The following is an 18,793-nucleotide window of genomic DNA, read 5'->3' as shown; positions in this document are numbered from 1 at the left end:
GTATTGCTATGTTCGCGTATTGCTAAGTATTGCTCGATATTGCTAGGTATTGCTCAACATTGCTAGGTATTGCTTGACAATAACGAGAAATACCGCTCTGTCAAGACCAATACCGAGCAATACCTAGCAAAACCGGTTATTGCTCGGCATTGCTCGGTATTGCTAGGTATTGGTCTTGATAGAATGGTATTTCTAGTTACCATGCAATACCGAACAAAACCTAGTAATACCCTGATTTGTACAAATCACATAATACATAGCAATATTGGATTTCAGTCCGGATCGTCGGGTTGCACCGTAAAGAATAAGCACGTGGTTGACCTTTTATTTGCGTGTCCGGACCTAATAAAAATTCGCTGTGGACTGGTTCAAATTGCAACGTCTGCTGATGGAAACACAATCATTTGGGTAGATAATTAATTCATAAACAATGGATTAAAGCTGGATTAAGACAAGTTCATGGATTCCAATTCACAAGGCGACCTAATCTGCAAACATCGCTCGAGGATTTCTTTTGAGAGAGTGAGAGAGAATCCACAAGTTAGAGGCGTTGGAAGAAGAAGCTTTGGTAGCTCCGAAAAATGCTACAAAAAGGAAGGATGGTTGGGCTGTGTTTTGGCCTATGTAGATCTCCTTCCTGCTGGCTTCCTTTTGGACGAGAGTGAGGCATGGATTTCCTCACCGAGGAGGAGGTTTCCGAGTTCCGAGATGCCTTTTGCCTTCTTGATAAGGAGGGAGATGGTGAGTTCTTCCTACCCCATTCCTTCCTCCTCCTGCTCTTCTTCTTCCTCTTCCTCTTTTTCTTTCTATTCGATTTCTAGTGGCGGAAATGAAGAAAGGAGGGCATCTTTTTTGGAAAAAAATAATGAGCTATACTTTTGATTTGTGTGGAAATGTATGTCTTATCTGTGTATTTGAAAATGGGATTTTATCTTTTTATGTTTATTTTTTCATTTTTACAACAGTAAGAATAATTTTACAGCTTACATCAAGTTATTTAATGAATCTAATTGATATAGGCAAATCATATTACTTGATAAATCTGTTATATAGCATCATTAATATGCCATTTCTTATCTCTTTGGATCATTTGAACTCTTGATGTTCATAAATAGATGTATTTTTGATTTATGGATGGCAAGTAAAAAATTGCTAATATCGTAGAGAAATTTCAAAGGAATTTTATTTAGGAGGGTTTACATCTTATGTAATTGTCGTAATGGTTAGTTTGTTTCTAAGTTTAGAAGAGTCAAATGCTGCACCTTTGGTCGTTCTATTCCTGAAATAATATTACTATTAATTTTAAATAGAAATGATCTCCTCAACTGTAATATCCTTGCAGTAATTTTTCTGTAACTGATTTGATGCCCTATTTATCAATGTTTTCTTAGAATAGAGGTTAAGAGTGCAATTTAAGCAAAAATCAGACAAAATAAAAATAGCGAATTGAATATGTGACAATTATGCTTTATTTATAAGAGCATTATGATTAAGAAAATCTTGATTATTTTGTTGGATGCTTTAGTCTGAAGAATGAATGACCATTTATGCCAGCTTGAATGCATGTATCGAGGGGGCTTTAGCCTTCTTTATATTCCATGGATTTCATGGGATTAATAATATTACTAGTAAAAAAAGCAAAGTTTAGTTGTATCGTGAATTCAGTAGATTTTTCTGATACATAAGAATTCCCCCCTTTTTCGGGACAAACAGTCAGTGCATTTTAATCTTCAATCAGCTTATTCTTTTATTTGGATTAAGTTAGCTAATAAAAAAATATATTTAAATATAAGATTGTCCAAAAAATTAACTCATCCCCATTTAAACTAATCTAAACGCACAATTCATAATTTAAGTTAAAAAAAACCTAACTAAACAAATACAATTTAAATCTCATGAATTAATTTGATTCAATTTATATTGTGGTCTAGCCATGATTTTCGATTTGGGCTCATGTGCTATATTAGTTTTTGTTATCCTAGTAAAACTCTTCTCTTGTAGAGTTTAAAAAATAATAAAAATATCACTTACAGTGATTGTCAGGCTTCCTCTCCCCCTGCTCCTTTGCCTCAACCTCCACCTGCTTTTCATCCCATCATCTTCCTCCAGTTCCTCCTACCCCCATCAGCATTCCCGGCTAATTTGATAGTTGACAACATCAACATCCCCTTCCCCTTTCTCTTCCCCTTCGGCACCAAATCAGTTAATTTCTTTATTTGGATTAGGTTTGCTACTCCATGGTAGATTATAGTCACATATTTATTAATTCATCCCCATTTAAACTAAACTAAATGCACAATTCATAATTTAAATTAAAAAAAACCTAACTAAACAAATACAATTTAAATCTCATGCATTAATTTGATTCAATTTATATAGTGGTCTAGCCATGATTTTCGATTTGGGCTCATGTGCTATATTAGTTTTTGTTATCCTAGTAAAACTCTTCTCTTGTAGAGTTTAAAAAATAATAAAAATATCACTTACAGTGATTGTCAGGCTTCCTCTCCCCCTGCTCCTTTGCCTCCAGTTCCTCCTACCCCCATCAGCATTCCCGGCTAATTTGATAGTTGACAACATCAACATCCCCTTCCCCTTTCTCTTCCCCTTCGGCACCAAATCAGTTAATTTCTTTATTTTGATTAGGTTAGCTATTCCATGGTAGATTATAGTCACATATTTTCAAATTTGGTTATACACTTCTTAAACGAACTATTTTGGTTGTAATCATTAGAAAACCCTTTGCAGGATGCCAGGAGATGAATTTTTAATTTAGCATTACTTGGGCAACTGCCATTTGTAGAGAGAGAGGTATCTACAAGACCAAGCATATGAGAGTTAAGGTAGGTTGCCATTTTTTTTTTTGAAATTAGATGCATCACATTCAAGCATAAAATCCACAGTTTGATTTAGAATCTTGACAAATGAGGGCATGGTTTACAATATTTAGGCATTAAGAAAATGGAAATTGGAGGTCCATTGCTTCGATGAAAACATTCTTAGGAACACCAAACATTAATGATAGAGATAAGTACTAGAACCGATATATACCTAGGACAATGGAAACAGAAGATTGGGTATAGAGGGAGGGATTCAAATGGAGAGAATAAATGGGGGATCTTGTTATTTCAATTCATTTGATCATTAATAATAATATTCAGTTCTAATTCATAACCCTTATTTTTAGAAATAGGGTATAAGATAATAACATATGAAATCGAGGTTGAATGGCCAAGGTTACCCTCTACCATCGTGCCACAGGCTTAGGGTTTCCTCCCCTTCCGCCCCTTTGCTCTGCTGGGTTTCTCCCCACGGCTTTTGTCACCTCTGGTTGGAAGGCTGGCCTCAAAGAAGTTTGTTCCCTCTGTCTTTATTTTTTTTTCTTTTTTGATATTTTGTTTTGTTAGGTTTTCTGACTTCCGGTCGATTTTCACCGGATGGCTAGGAAACGCTTGGCCGATCTTGTCTTTTTGGATGGATCGTTCAAATCTCATTCCTTTCTTGATGTTCTCTCTAGTAGTTCTTCAAATGCAAGTTTTCATGACCTTAAATCTTCCTCTTTTCGTGGCCTACCTTCTCTGTGGATCTCGGAGGAGGAGATTATTGCTCTGACGGCTCTTTATTTTCGTTAGTTGGTAGGCATTTTTCTCTCGACTCTATTCGAAGGTTCTTCTTCAACCTTAAGCTTATTGAAATGTTTCAGTAACTTTGCTTGATCCGTCGTATATTTTGATTAATCTGGTTAATGATCTTGATTACAGTAGGGTTTTCTGCCATAGATCTTACCTAGTTAACAATTGCTATATGAAATTAATCAAATGCTCTCTTTTGTTTGATGTTGGTGTTGAGTCTCTGGTGATCCCTATTTGGATTTCATTCCCGAATATTTTCCCTCACCTCTTATTCCCCCATATCCTTTACGGTCTGGGTTCGATTTTTGGCATGCCGTTAAAGGTTGATAATGCTAATTCTATTGCCCGGGTGTTGGTTGAGTTGGACATTACAAAAACTTATCCTGATAAAGTGTGGTTAGGGCCGGAGAAATTTGGATACATTCAACAAGTTGAGATGGAGGTTTTTCCCCCCTTTTTGTGTTTCCCGTAAGAGTATTGGACATTTGATTGGTGATTGCCGTCAACATTCGTCCTCCACCCCCCTAACTGGTTTTACTAATGCTTCTAACCCTATCAATGCTAATGTAACCTGTGAGGAGGATCATCATGTTATCCATTCCTTGCTTCCTTCTCTGCCTACTAATGAGGGGGTGGATATTGTTGAATTTTGTGGTGAAAATGATAAGGCTGCGGAGTTAAGTCCTAGTGTTACTGATGATGGTTTTGTTTTTGAAGAGGATGCTTCTCCTTTGGTTATTTCTGTTTAGTTGAATTTTGTTTTGTCATTGGGTGTTCCTGTTGATGTTGAGGCGGAAGTTGCTGATTTACCTTTGACTATTGCTGATGATATCAAGGAAGATGCTAATAATTGTTTAATAAACCTTATAGCTAGTCCTATTAGTGTTGAAGCAGTGGCGGATGCTGGTGATATTTTCGATTCTTTGATTGCGGAAGTTGGTGGTGGGGCTGGTGTCGTCTGTGCTAGCCTTGGTGCGTTTGGGGAGGAATTGGTCTCTAGGGTTTTGATTGATGATTTTGTTGAGTCACCATTGAATTCGTTGGAACCAGTCCTGTCTGTTGTTGATGTTCCTGTTGTACTTATTTCCCACGATGCTTTGAAAGCTCATTTGGAGGTTAATTTGGAAGGTTCTGGCGTGGATCATAATGATTGGCTTGATGATTCTTTTTCCTCTCCTTGTGGGGTGCAAGAGGATGAGGAGCATGTGGTGTATAACTTGAATTTAAGTCGCATCATTGAAAAAGCTTTTTTCCTTGGGGGTTGGAAAATGACATAGGAGGAAACATAAAAGGAAATAGGCTTGTGTCTTTCCTTTTTTTGATGTTCGTTGTTTTTGAGTTATCTTTGTGGTTTTGATATTCCAGGTTGAGGTGCTTGCCGATTGAGGGGCTTTGTGTTTTTGGTTGGCTCAGATTTGCCTTTATATTTTTGGCTGGCTTGGCTTTGGGATAGGTGCTGGGTGGATTTTTTTGTTTAGGGGATTCCTGGCTTGGTCTGTCTTTCTACTGTTGGGCTTGATATTGGACTATGATGGAGCTCTATTTTGCATAAACCTTGCTTGGCCTTGGTTGCTGACAACCTTGGCGGTTCATTGGTGGTCTTCTTATGCTTGTGGGATGATGTCGATTCATGTGGTTCTCCTTTGATTTCTTTGTGATTTGCTCTATCCAATGGATTGTCCTTCCTTGGCGGCTTGGGTGGGTGCAGGATTTGCTTTCCTGAGTTCGTCTAGCATTTTTATTGTTCCTTCGAATTTTTGCGGGGCTTTTTTTTGTTAGCTCCTATTTTTTTGGAGGTTCCTTTCATAGCATTGTAATTTTATTTTGTCTTCTCTTAGGCCATTGTATTTTCCTTATTAATGAATCAAAAAATATGTTGTGGTTCTCCAAATAATAATAATAATAATAATAACATGTGAAATTAAATGTAATCATATCCAAAATTAAATTTAATCCTAGCAAATAATTTCAATTTAAGTTTAAATTCAAGATTGTTCAGAGGGATGATTAAATAAAAAATATCCAAAAGGATAAAATTTCCTAATTTAAATCAAAATGAACATATATCATAATTTAAATTAAAAAAACTTATTAAAATATTCAATTTAAATTTCATGAATACGTTTGATTCAATCTTGATTTTGGTCTAGCCAATTTTTAATTTGGGTTCATGTGCTACTTTAGTTCCATTGATCTCAATAAAACTCTTCTACTTTAGAGTTACATGGAAGCCTGCTTCCTGGAAGTCTTGTTCTCAAGGTGGTCGAGGAAGATGAAATATTTCATGAATATGATAGGAAATTGATGTGCTTTCAACCAAATCAGCAAACTGTAATGAGAAATTGGAAAGAAAAACACACCATGAATCTTTTTATTGAAAGAAAAACACCCCGTATCCTTCTACTATGTTTCCGGCTCTCCCAAATCTCTAGCCTCCAGCTAGAGCCCTCACAACCTAAGAAAACTAAATTCAGCAAATCAAAAACATAATTTTAACCCTAGAGGAAAAACCTACTTCATACAAAACATAGTCAATGCCAAAAGAGCCCTCCCCCTCTTCGTTCTCCTTCCAGCCCCCTCGCAATATTTGGTCGGTCCCAGGAGGGACCGGCCCAACTATGACTCGTCCAGGAGGACCAGTCTAACATAATGTATTTCTTGAATCATCAACATATGTAGACTGGGCATAAGACTTGAAGTTTGGAGGATTCAAATCTAAATATCACATTGCATCGCACTTCTTTATTTAGTCAGCACCATAGAGGATCCTATAGTCACATGGTTGTTGCAACAATGATATGAACACAATCTATAATACCATTAAAAAATGTACAAATAAAGGGATCTCAAAAGCATCTTGTTTAACATATTCAATGCTAATGGGAATTTAGACACCTCTATACAGTATTTGATTGTGTATGACAATCTGACGGTCCTAGTCATGAAAAGAAAAAATAAAGCTATGATGGGACAGGCCATAATACATTAAGCTAGGGAACAATATATATCTCCATCATTTAGGGTGTGCACGAACACGTTTGAAGCTTTTTCCAAATTCTCAAAAGTGAAAACTTAGAATAGTTAAATAATTTAACCAAACACACAACACAAGCATGAGTGTCTAGGATAGTTCAGGCAATTGTGATTGATTGAACAAAAAGCACTTGAATATGCTATCACTTGATTAACACAAACTCTATCAATTAACAAATTCAACTTACAAAAACAAATTCACAAGCATACAATGGTGTTGAAAATATGGTTTAGCTATATGTGTGAGTGTTGTAATTAACAAGCTCAAAATAAGTAAATTTACATAACTACATGGGCAAAAGATCTAATATTATCAAACAAGAATATGCATCATAAACTTGTGTCCACAAAGAATGAAGGTGATCACAATATTAATATATGCCTGTGTTAACGGTTAGAATTGAATGATCTATTCACTGAACAAAGATGCTTATTGATAGGTGTGCATGATGAATAAAATAGAAAGAAACTAAAGTGGATAATAAATATAATTAAGGAGAGTAATTATATATTTTCCTAAACTATATAGTCTCCTAATTTAACAATATTATTTTCTAATAAATATCATACGACAACACTTCCTCTTAAATAGAAGCACATATATTTGTTAGCTTCAACTGATATTATAAACAATAAAATGAGAGAGAATTAGAGGACTTGGCTTTGGTGAATATATAAATTATTTATTCTAAACTAAAAATTACGAGGAGTAAGATTCTTCTTTAAAAGCACATCCCATGTGAACTAACAATTATTTTCAATTTCTTTCGTTCTTTCATGAAACACAACATTATTAGAATACACGCACACACATATGTAAAGTAGCAGGTACTTTGTATTTAGCTTTAACATTATATTTGGCTACTCTAATTTTCTTCTTACTCTTTCACGTGATCATATTACCTCCCTCCAAAATACAATACCCAAAATTTGGCTTTATATCATGAATTAATTCAACATAGTTGGCATCACTGGTCTGAGTTTACGACATCCCTTTTTTAGGAGACCTCTTGATGACCTCTTGATGTATATGAAAATGTGAAGAACAACACCCTATTGCTTTTTTTAATATTACTTATTGATTTACGACCCACCCGATCAATAAAACAGATATTCAATTGCACAACTGCTAGATAAATCAATTTGTAACTTAAGTTTGATAGTGAAATTGAATATTAGCTTTGGCTATCCACATGATTGTCAACAAGTTTGCTCTATAAAAGCCTTGTTTCTTGTGGGCTCCAAAAATTCACGTCTCAGCCTCCCCTCTTTTAAGGGAGTTTTAAGAGATTAGGTTCAGGGTTAAATTTTCAGAAGGCAGATTGGGCTTGTTGAAATAAAACACTACCCAGAGATTTCACCCTCATTTTGCGAGGACTTTATGATCTGAGTTCTGGTTTCTTATAGGCACAAGCCCTTATAGTTAATTATCCCTCTCGATAATGAGAGAGAACTTTCGATTAAGGCTTGTCATCAATCATATTTATAGAGATAAGTGGTATTTGGCATATTGTAGTAGTAGGGGTTTGGTATGTGAGAATTTAATATTTAAAATTAAAAATTTCACAATCTTGGAGTTAAAGAGAATAGTGGGGTGAGTGATGATAAGCCTGATCAAGATCCCATGGTTTCGTCATTTCGGGCCATAGTGGTCCCTGGTTTACTTAGTTAGAGGAGGTAGTCGAGCTAACCTGACAGAAGATCTTTGTTGGCAGCCATGGGTTGCTTCGTCCAAGGCTATTTTTTAGACATGGAGTGGATATTTGTCTAAGAGGACAAATTTGAATCCACCTTAGCTACTAGAGGCCTTTATGCCATATTGATCATGTGCTATTGTTCATATCTCAAGGATTTAGTGTCATTGGAAATCATACGGGCTCTAGCCATAATTGTAATACAATGGTGCCATTTTGCGGCAAACTGCCCTGTTTAGAGGGCCCTGGTCATAAGCATTTACCTGTGATGCCATTTAGCCGAAAAATCATTAGTCTGGTGCCATTTGGCGGAGAAACCACCGGTTAGTGGACACGTGCCACATCCTTACTAGTAAGTGATAGATTGAGAATGAATCCTAATGATATTTTAGACTAGATATTAGCTCTTTGTGAGCTGAGGTTGTTTTTATATTGTTCGCCTCTGTAAATTATTGCAGAAGGTGGATAGGTGTTTACTTTAATTGTTTGACGATTTATTTTAATTTTAAATATTTTGATCTTGGGTGATTATTTTAGAATTTTGAATTTTTATTAGCATGTAGGATATATTTTAAAATGATTATGGTCCCTTTCGATTGAGATTTTCTATCAACATGGCCATTATTGGGGTGTATGGACAATTTTGTTTAATTAGTTGAACCTGGTCGACTTTGTCGTATTTGCTTACAGAGGATCTTGTACGTTATATAGGCTTGGTGCCTTCAATAGATTCATGAGAATTAACCCCTTAGGTTGATATTTTTATTTAACCTGACCATCATCGGAGTGTTTATGGGCTATTTTCATTTTCGTTCATTTAACCTTGTCGATTCTGTCTTATTTGCCGACAGAGGATTGTGTTCTTTGTAGGCTTGGTGCCTGTGGTAGATTCTTGAGAGTTAATCCATTCGGTTGAGATTTAAATTCAACACGGCCATCATCATGATGTTTTGGCAATTTTGTTTTATTAGTTGAACCTTGTCATCTGTCTTTGCCGACATAGGATCGAGTTTATTATAGGCTTGGTGCCTTTGGTTGATTCTTAATAATTAATACATTCGGTTGACATTTATATCAACACGGCCATCATTGGGGCGTATGAGAAATTTTATTTTGTTGATTAAACATTGTTAAGTTTGTCTACTTGCCGGCAGAGGATTGAGTTTGAATCTAAATTTATTTTTTGACCCATGCCAACATCTTTAGACGTCACATGTGTATCTCCAATACGCTTGCTGGGGCCTATGAAGGCATATGATGTTATATGTATATTGTATGATGCATTCATATGTGTGCATAATACAATTTATGAAATATAATTGTAGTGTCAAATGATATATTAGAGTGAAACTTTCTACATATTGCAAATACATGCGGGAGGATACTTTGGAGTGTAATTACAATGCCAAAAGACATGCTTGAATGAAACCCTTTGCATCTTATCGATACATGTAGAAGGTCATTTTAACATGCACCAGCAATTTTGGAATGATACGCTATAATGAAACCTTCGACATCTTACAAATACATATTGAATGTTATTTTGGGGTGTAGTAGCAATATCAAATAACATGCTAGAATGAAATCCCCGGATCCTACAAATGCATGCCAGAGGTCACTTTGAAATGCAATAGCAATGTCAGATGACATGCCAGTATCCTGTAAGTTATAACATGTGCATATGCAACATATTAACATGTGATGCTAGATGGTATGTTTAAATGAATTATTATACTTGTTGCAATTTGTATATGAGGGCATTTCTTTAAATATTTGCATGCAGTGCAAATGGGTGTTTTGCATTTTTAGATGTAGTCGACTGTATAGGTGACTATTGCTGCCAAATGAGTGAGGTTTTATTTTGGGCTTTGTGATGCATTTTGTCCGCTTGTATGAATGTTGCGAATCCGGTGGCGCGGCGCTGCACTTCAGTAGCCTTTTTTTACTATCGATTTACTACTTTTGCTTACATGTGAATCATAATGTTACCATTTGGTGTAGTCATGAGGTACTTCATTGTTATGATTTATGCTCCCTTTTCTCATTCTTCAGGAGATTAGATCTAGAAGTCATCTAATCCTTGCTTAGATTGGATAAGGACATCTAAACAACATGAGTTCGTTTTGTAATAAATGAGCTATCATAAGCTAATGAGATCGAAGGCTTGGCTAATGCACTATTTGCTCTCCTTGTCTTCAATTTGTCACAAGGTATTCTCCTCGAAGCATGAACAGAGTAAGAGGTCATCTTTGATGTCTCAGTGACATTCTAGTATTTGATACACAGTATTGCCCTTATCCCAGCTGTTACTATTGGAACTCCAAAACAATTAATATGAGGACTAGTTTTACTTGATCAACAAAACTTTCAGCTTTGGTAGAGTGAACATGCTTCTATGCTTATAGGGGCTCTACTACACCGGCGGCATTTCAATCATTATTGCTATAGGTGCCCATCTAGTGTGCTCATCTGCATGTTGATGTTGACCACTAGTGACATGTATTTATTGTTGATTTCATTGCACTTATTGGTCAGCAGCATGTATCAAGTGAACAAATCTCCTAAAATGGTCAGTAGGTGCTTGCACCTTTTGCTTGTTTGTAGGTGTTGTATGTATTTGTGTCCACAGGGGATCCGCTCTACTCACGATACCCGCTATTGTTATCCACAAATATGTCATATCAACCCTCTTTGCTTGCATTCAAATTAGTGCATTCTTCTGATGTTGCATCGCTATTGATTATATGAATCCCCTGGTATTTACATGTTGAAGTGGGCTACCAATTGAGCTACATTCATGATTGGGTTCTTTTGATGTGTGCTGGCTAGCAACTAGTCGCTCAATGCACATCTATACTCTTTGCTTGTAGAGTAGCCTTGTACATTTATTTGTTAGATCCTTACTTGCAAGAAGTCAATGTATTTGCATGATTATTGGTTGTATGGATTGAAAGTTCGTTAGGGATGTTAAGCCCTATAGAATTGGCCCGAGGCAAACCAAGAGGGGGGGGGGTGAATTGGTATTTAAAAATTTCTTTAAGCAGAAAGAACGATTATCACAAACCAAATCAACACAAAAAACAAGTGCGGAAGAAAATAAATGTGGAAGCAGTAAAAACAAGAACACAAGGGTTTATAGTGGTTCGGTCAACTCGACCTACGTTCACTCTCTGGAGGCGCCCTCCGAGTATTGCACTACCAACGTGACTCTCCTTTAGCCCCCACAGCTAGGCGGAGAAGCCCTCACAAAAACACCTCATTTTTGCCACACCCGACAAGGCAGAGAACCCAACTCCTTTTGCTTCCTTCTGAAGCAGGCAGAGAACCACAATAACTTGCTGAAACTTACCTCTCCCAACCCTTCCAATTCCAAGGATAATAGACTCTAGGGAAGAAGAAGTGGAACAATGCTTAGAGCAACCCTTGTGAATCCCCTCACAAGCTCCCCCTCATAAGATCCTCTCTCTCTCTCTCCTTTAGGTTTTCTCAGGTCAAGACAGCAGCCAAGGATGTTCAAAAACGTTGAACAAGAGCTCTTAAATAGAAGAGCTTCAAAGGGGCTCATTAATTGCAAGCTGTCAACTTTATCGTCCAGGACGATATTTAAATCGTCATGGCCGATCAGTACAAATCTCATAAGATCGACTAGAGCATCGCCCTGAATGCAAATTGGACGATTGAAAATTTGCTTAATCGTCTCGGACGATCCCACGATCTTCCCAGCCGATCAGTTCAAATAAGAGGAAAATCGTTCCGAGCATCGCCCTGAATTTGAGCTTTCTGATCCAAATCAGCCAGGAGTAACCAAGGGTTTTGAACAGATCGTCCTGGCCGATCCTGCGATCGTCCAGGACGATGTGATCGTATCAATTATCCTTAATTACTTTCTTGATTCCTGGATCAATTTAGACATAATTGTGTGATATCGTCCAGGCCGATATCATGATCGTCTTGGACGATTTCCAAAAATACAGAATACCTAAATTGATCATGGCGGCAAGTTCTTTCTGCATTGAGCATATCGTCCTGGCCCATACAGGTATCGTCCAGGCCGATCGGTTAATTACAGCTGCCGTAACTACGAAATCCTGATTAGATCTTCTGTTTTGAGCTCGATCGTCCTGGACGATATAAATATCATCCGGGACGATGTGAGTAAAAACATAAGTTCTAAATCTCTCAAGTGTGTGTGTAGGGTTACTTAACATCAATCACTTCAAATAATTACAATTGACTCAAGAAAGAAAAAAGAAAAATACAGACCGACTCAATTCTAATCTACCAAGTCTTGAGCTGATTCCGATTTCCGTCCAATCTTTGAGTCCTAAAAAGTCAGTAGAAAAAAGGCAGTCGTAGTGAAACAAGATTTGTTTGCTATCATCAAAATCATAATCCAAAAACATGTTTGTAACATGGATGATTTAAGATCTGCTGCATGTTTCTTGTCATCATCCATAATGGACTACTGCATGATAGGTCTCCTACAGTTGTTCTTAGGTGTTGATGTTCATAGTGGATTATTGATTATTGTCTACATGTGAATTGTCATATTATAAGCCCTTCTACTTATATGCCTACTATTGTCTTCTAGACATGCTTGTAGGGAGCATTACTATACTTGCATCATATCCATTATCATCATTCACATGTGGCTTATTATGCTCATCTTCAACGACTTCAATTGCATTCCAAACATTGATGTCAATTACAGGGTAATGTAACATTCACTGCTTGTTGTCTACTATTGATTTAGTATGACTTATTGTGTGCATGACGGATCGTCCTTCATCAATTGCCAGTGTCGCCATTTCGATCTACAGGCTGACTATTGCTTACATATCAAGTTTTTCATTGTTGCATGTAGGAGACGTTTATACTCTTTGCAGCAAATTGACATTTCTCGGAATTGATTAAATATCATCATTTATGTTCATTGAAGGTATTGTTCGTCGCAAGTCCCCTATTTGTTGATTTGTATTTGTTTGAGTGACTTGAATTGTATCTTAGGATTTATATTTTTAAGTTAATTGTGCATTTTACAAATTAGTTTCCAGTTCCCTATTGCAATCAGGTTTTCTGTATTGTTGTTAAGTTAGGTCATCTTGTTGTTCAGATTCTGTGTATTTTAGTCTGAATTTCAGCAGTATCCTATCATATCCCCCATTTGGGAGAAATTTGGGGAGTCATAGCCTTCCCGCAACGTCAAGAAAGACGTGCATGGTCGGTATTATGTGACACTGTGACCATAGTCTTCAATCCCACCACACTAAGAAAGGCATGCATGAGTCTTAAGAGTCACCTTTTTGAAATACATTATTGCTTCCTTGTTAGCACTGAGACACATACGGGTACTTAAATTTTGCCCCGCCATGCCAAGAAAAATGTGTACGAAGATTACCTGCCTCGTTGCAAACACTATGATGAGTTTCCTCCCATCGTGCAAAGAAAAGTGCACATAGGTACTCGTCGTGCTGCAAGCGTTAGAGCACATCAAGGATAGGGTTTGAAATTTTAGATTTGTGCAAGGGTCGACGACAATGTCGTCAGCTGTATCGGCTATGTCAGGGCGACGACGACAGTTCACGAGGCTCGAGACATTCCAAACCCATGGCCACCATAAATGCTTTTAAATCATCAACTTCCCTATCAACATGTCCATTTAAATCGCCTCCAACAAAACTCTTTCTTCAAGAGGTATCATTTATATTAATTCTTCTAAATGATTCCAAAAGTTAATTTTAAACCCATATCTAAACCTACCTGAGGAGCATAAGTATTTATAATATTAATAATCTTAGCACCAACAACAATCTTTAAAGCTATAATTTTATCTCTAATTTTATTAATTTTTATAACATTATCCTTCAAACTCTTATTTATAATCATACATATATCATTTCTTGTACGACTCCTATCTGAATACAATAGTTTATATCTTAAACTATCAATGTCCTCAGCCTTCTCTTCAACCCATTTAGCTTTCTGAATGCACATAATATTTATCTTCCTATGAAACATAATATATATTAATTCCATTAATTTTTTTGTAAGGGAGCTTATATTCCAAGTTCCTATCCTAATTTTAGTTTCACGGATTAGCTTCTTTGCTCACATCTTTCCTTGATGTGGGAACTCTTGTCTATTTAACACTGCACTCGGGCGTCGGTGTAGCAGCCGTTGCACATTTATCGCTGTATTCAGGTCATACAGCGCGTCGCTTCCAAGGGACGTTCTATCATTAACACAATTTTTTAAAGGATTCCTATTATGATTATTCGACAAGTTTTACGCTGGCTGTCGACTACCTAACGCAACCCTCCACTTTTCTCATACAGGAATTGAGACCTGGCAACGACAGTGTTGCCTTGTTGTTTTGAATCCTGTATCCTGAGATTTGATTTCAGGTGATGGATTCTTTCCCCAAGGAGTCCTTGGAGTTATGCTTGGCCTCTATCACCAGATCGTCAATGAGGAGTTGTCGACTCTCTTGTCCGATGCCATTTGGTATCAGAGCCGATAAGTTCTTGTTCTTTTTCTGTATCCTGGACAAAAAGCTAGGTGGTGGTCACTTTCTATCTCCTATACCAGCCGCTGCATCCTCCTTTGCAACAACCAACAACCTTCTTGTTCTGCCGCTGCTCATCTTTCACCAAGGCCGACAAGAAGCGTGCTGGCTACAGTTCTTCATTCAAACATCGAGATGGTTGATGTCAGCCACCAAGAACAACAATTTCTGCCTCCCAAATTGGTCATATTGATGTTCTGTTTTCACATCCGTCCAAGAAATGCAAAACTACAACCATATTTCATCAAGGTGTTGTTATGAACCAGAATCAAAGCGGCATAAGTAGTCCTCTGTTCCGACATTTTTAAGCTTGGTGTAGTTCTTGAAGGAGTGAACAACACATTTTCCTTCAAAAGTGTGAGTGTTCTGGAAGTCATGGTGATAGGAGAGAAAGATATCTTTGGCCCTATGGAACTACCATCAACAACCAATTGCCTCCTTCGATCAGTAATACCATCGGACCTTCACCTTGTTACGGTGATCCGCCTCAATTTTCTCCACTCGCATGACGTACGGTGGTTTGTCGGAGTCCGAGGGTCTCATCAACACACAGTCATTCACTGCAAAGACATCCATTGTCAAGTGCATGATCTTATTGGTTCCTTTGATGGTGTAGGAATCAAGGTCCTTCCCCAGCTTTGTCTTTGCCATCGATTACTACTGCCGTTGAACCTCTTCTTCTCCCAAAATATTCAAGAAGCTGTTGCCACTTATTCCTTCCACCAAGAACAATAGTTTATAGTTCTTGGTATGTAAATCAACAACTGATAGAGCCCATTAAAATGTCTCTTCAATTAAATCAATGGTGACCCATTCAAGAAGAAGCACTAATTGAAGATCTTCGACAAGAAATTGCCCGACTCAAACAACAATTGTCAAGGCTTCAACGAAGGAAAGACTTGGGCACCCTTGCCTAGGAATTTGATGGCATTTGACCACGGGACAAGTATGCTACCATGACGGCTTCAAGATTTTTCGTTCCAACTAAATTGTTATGAAACAATGACGACGATGAGGGCATCTCAGACGATAAGATCTGTTCTACCCACAAAGATGATTTTAACTAAATTGTTGCCTTTTTCTGGTTTGGACTCGATCGATGTGTTTGAAGGGTCACCTCGTTAAATTTCTACCCCACCGTCGATCGAGTCCAGCTTCGAAGGATTTGAAGACCCGTTGTTAAAGTCATCTTTGCCTATCTATGATGAGCCCGTGTATGACGTGTATGATGACGACATGTTCGTTGGAGTTCTTGATCTTGAGCAACCTGCATATGATGATGTTGACAAGAGCAAGAAGGATGCCGAGGTGGAGTTAGTCATGCATATCATTCCTGATAAGGAAATGAGTGTGCTTTCCATCATTGATGATGGAATTGATTTGACCAAACTAGAAAAAGGCAACCTCCTTGGTACCTTTACGCATTTCGATACAATGTTCATGAAGGCGCTCGTTGTGGATGCTGATATTTGCATGGTTGATCCATTTGGTGTCGAGTTCAATTAAACTCTTGAAGAGTGTCATTTGAAGGGTCTAATAAGGCCGCATTCGGAGTTTGTCAGCTATCCCATTTGTCATTAACTCTAGCTTATGTTGAAGCCTCTCCTAGACAGGTAGAATGACACTGGGTGGATCTATCTAGACCGATTTAGCCAACCAGACTTGCCTCCTTATTGTGGCCAACCGGACATCTTCCTACGAGCCTTAAGTTCCTCCTATCCCAGTAGAATGATGTCGGAGCTGAGCTGCTTAAATCATGTTAACTTAAGGCTAGATTAATTCCATTTGGTAGTTTTTATGGTTGAATAGGAGTAGTGCTTTCTTCTGTTTCGTGTAGCCTAATAAGTTGCTATAATTGTCTATAAATACATGTAGACAATACTTGTAAGGGAGATTAGAGAGATTAATAAAATGTTGGGTTGTTGCCTTGTTGCTTTGAATCCTGTATCCTTAGATTTGATTTCAGGTGGTGGATTCTTTCCCCAAGGACTTGTTAGACTGGTCCATTGGACCGGTCCAACTTGTATGACGGGGCCGGCTTACGCGAACAGAGGCGGACTTCTCCACCTCCTGTATACACCGAATACATGCACGACGTGCGTGAGCTGTTTTAGGAAAGATTTTTGAGGTAGTTAGGAGAGAAATTTGAAGATGTGAAATGTGCTTTTTCTGTTCTTATTGAGCCAGTATTGTCACTCATTATATTTACATAACCTTCATTCAAAAAATGCAAGGTTGGTTGGAAAAATGGTCATAAGAACTGACTAGATATGTTAGGATTACTTTTAACTATCGTCATAGGATTTGTATTTATAACACTCATTATCTATGAGACGATTCTTCATCATATGAATATTGATATGACTACACATCACTGATTTTCTAGAAGCTGATTTATGTTGCCTTTGATGCTGATGATTTTAAGTAAGATAATCAAGATTCTAATTTTTATACTCATTGTAATATAATTCATAATATTATAGGAAAAAGAATTATGATAATATGTAACATCATGAGATTCTGTCATCACAGGAGGATGTATCACAATGGAAGAGATGATTGCTATTATGAAATCAATAGGGAGAAGCTCACCAAACATAGAATTCACAGATATTATCAACCATACTGATTTTGATTTTAGAGGAAACTTTGATCTGACGGAGCTTTTCAATCTAACTACAGAAATTGTAGAGGTGAGAATACTCATCATATTCAAAGAATTCAGCGGGTTAAAATCATGGATAATTGTTGAATCGTTAATATTAAACTACCTTTTTCAAATAAGTTAAAATACACTTTAAATATGCTATTATGACAATCTTTTGCCTTTTGCTTATACAACTACTTGGTTGCAGGAGATAAACAAAGAAGATGAACTAAAGGAAGTTTTTAAGGTGTTTGACAGAGATCAAAAAGGGTTCATATCAGCTACTGAGGTTAGTTTCACACTGCATTACATAACCTCTGGAAAAATTCAACCTGTAGTTAAACTTTTTATTGAATTATATTCAAAGATATGTTGCCTGTATAAATCAACCCTGCTGGTTGTTAATTGCATGCAATTGCTAAAACTCAGTTTTTTATTTTCTATTTTCAGCTGAAAAACGTGTTGATAAGTCTTGGTGAGAAATTAACAGATGAGGAGGCTGAGCAAATGATAAAGGAGGCCGATTTTGATGGTGATGGGAAAGTCAATTATGATGATTTTGTGCAAACTATGAAGTTAATGTAAGAAACAGAAGATTATCTCAGAATGATTTTTCTTTTCTAAAGCCCCATAAGATTGGTTCAAATTTACCACTTTATTGTTGCAACTTTTATCAGTAAATAAATGTCAACTGCTGTATGCCATTATTATTATTCTGTTACTACTGCTATATATATGTAGAACATACAATGTAAGAAAATAACTTTCAAAGAGCTGTGTTCAAGGCATGTTTTTACTTGGTGGAGGATTAACAAGTATAAGCACCATTTTTTAAAGGGAAATCAGTCTGATTCAAATGTTTATAGAAGGGAAATTATTTGGAGTTGAGCCTAAGAAGTACGAGTAAACTAGCTTTCCCTCATTTTGTTTCTGATTTTGGATATGTGATTACATTGGATAAGCGTACTATTCATAAAACCATTTTTTTATTAACTTATTTCACATTATTTAATTATATGCGAACAATGATAAAAAAATGAAAATTTAAATGTTTCATAATATAAGTATGCTATTTATCATAGTTATCTTGTATTACATAAGTATTCAATACAAGATAATATCATGATATTTATAGACATTAGTAAACAAGCCAATCATAGAATTGTTTTTTTTTAAAGGCCGAATGTGATTCCAACACACGGTATTATTTGAAGATATTTTC

General features: G+C 36.8%; 1 protein-coding gene across 3 annotated transcripts; it reads left to right on the top strand.

Moving 5' to 3' along the window:
* The first annotated feature begins 342 nt into the window (after positions 1 to 342).
* Positions 343 to 18,370, top strand: LOC110094108 (calmodulin). Of its 3 annotated transcripts, none has more exons than XM_028692978.1 (4): positions 343 to 741; positions 17,457 to 17,617; positions 17,780 to 17,860; positions 18,062 to 18,370. In XM_028692978.1, the coding sequence occupies exons 1-4, from the start codon at positions 669 to 671 to the stop codon at positions 18,080 to 18,082; spliced, it is 336 nt and encodes a 111-aa protein (XP_028548811.1). In that variant the 5' UTR covers positions 343 to 668; the 3' UTR covers positions 18,083 to 18,370. The 3 variants fall into 3 exon arrangements, with proteins under 3 accessions (XP_028548811.1, XP_020674921.1, XP_028548810.1); XM_020819262.2 differs by having other exon boundaries at positions 18,022 to 18,370; XM_028692977.1 differs by lacking the exon at positions 343 to 741 and adding an exon at positions 766 to 895 and having other exon boundaries at positions 18,022 to 18,370.
* Positions 18,371 to 18,793: the final 423 nt, after the last annotated feature.

Source organism: Dendrobium catenatum, unplaced genomic scaffold, assembly GCF_001605985.2.
Source record: "Dendrobium catenatum unplaced genomic scaffold, ASM160598v2 fragScaff_scaffold_205, whole genome shotgun sequence".
NCBI classification, from domain to species: Eukaryota; Viridiplantae; Streptophyta; class Magnoliopsida; order Asparagales; family Orchidaceae; genus Dendrobium; species Dendrobium catenatum.
Note: the sequence above shows the minus strand (reverse complement) of the source record. Positions and strands in the feature narration are given on the sequence as shown.

Bases quoted from the DNA above. Each gene is read 5' to 3' on its own strand.
- LOC110094108 (XM_020819262.2), top strand. From the start codon at position 669: ATGGATTTCCTCACCGAGGAGGAGGTTTCCGAGTTCCGAGATGCCTTT. The intron at 17,618-17,779 runs GTGAGAATACTC...ACTTGGTTGCAG, and splicing joins TAACTACAGAAATTGTAGAG to GAGATAAACAAAGAAGATGA. The intron at 17,861-18,021 runs GTTAGTTTCACA...TTCTATTTTCAG, and splicing joins GGTTCATATCAGCTACTGAG to CTGAAAAACGTGTTGATAAG.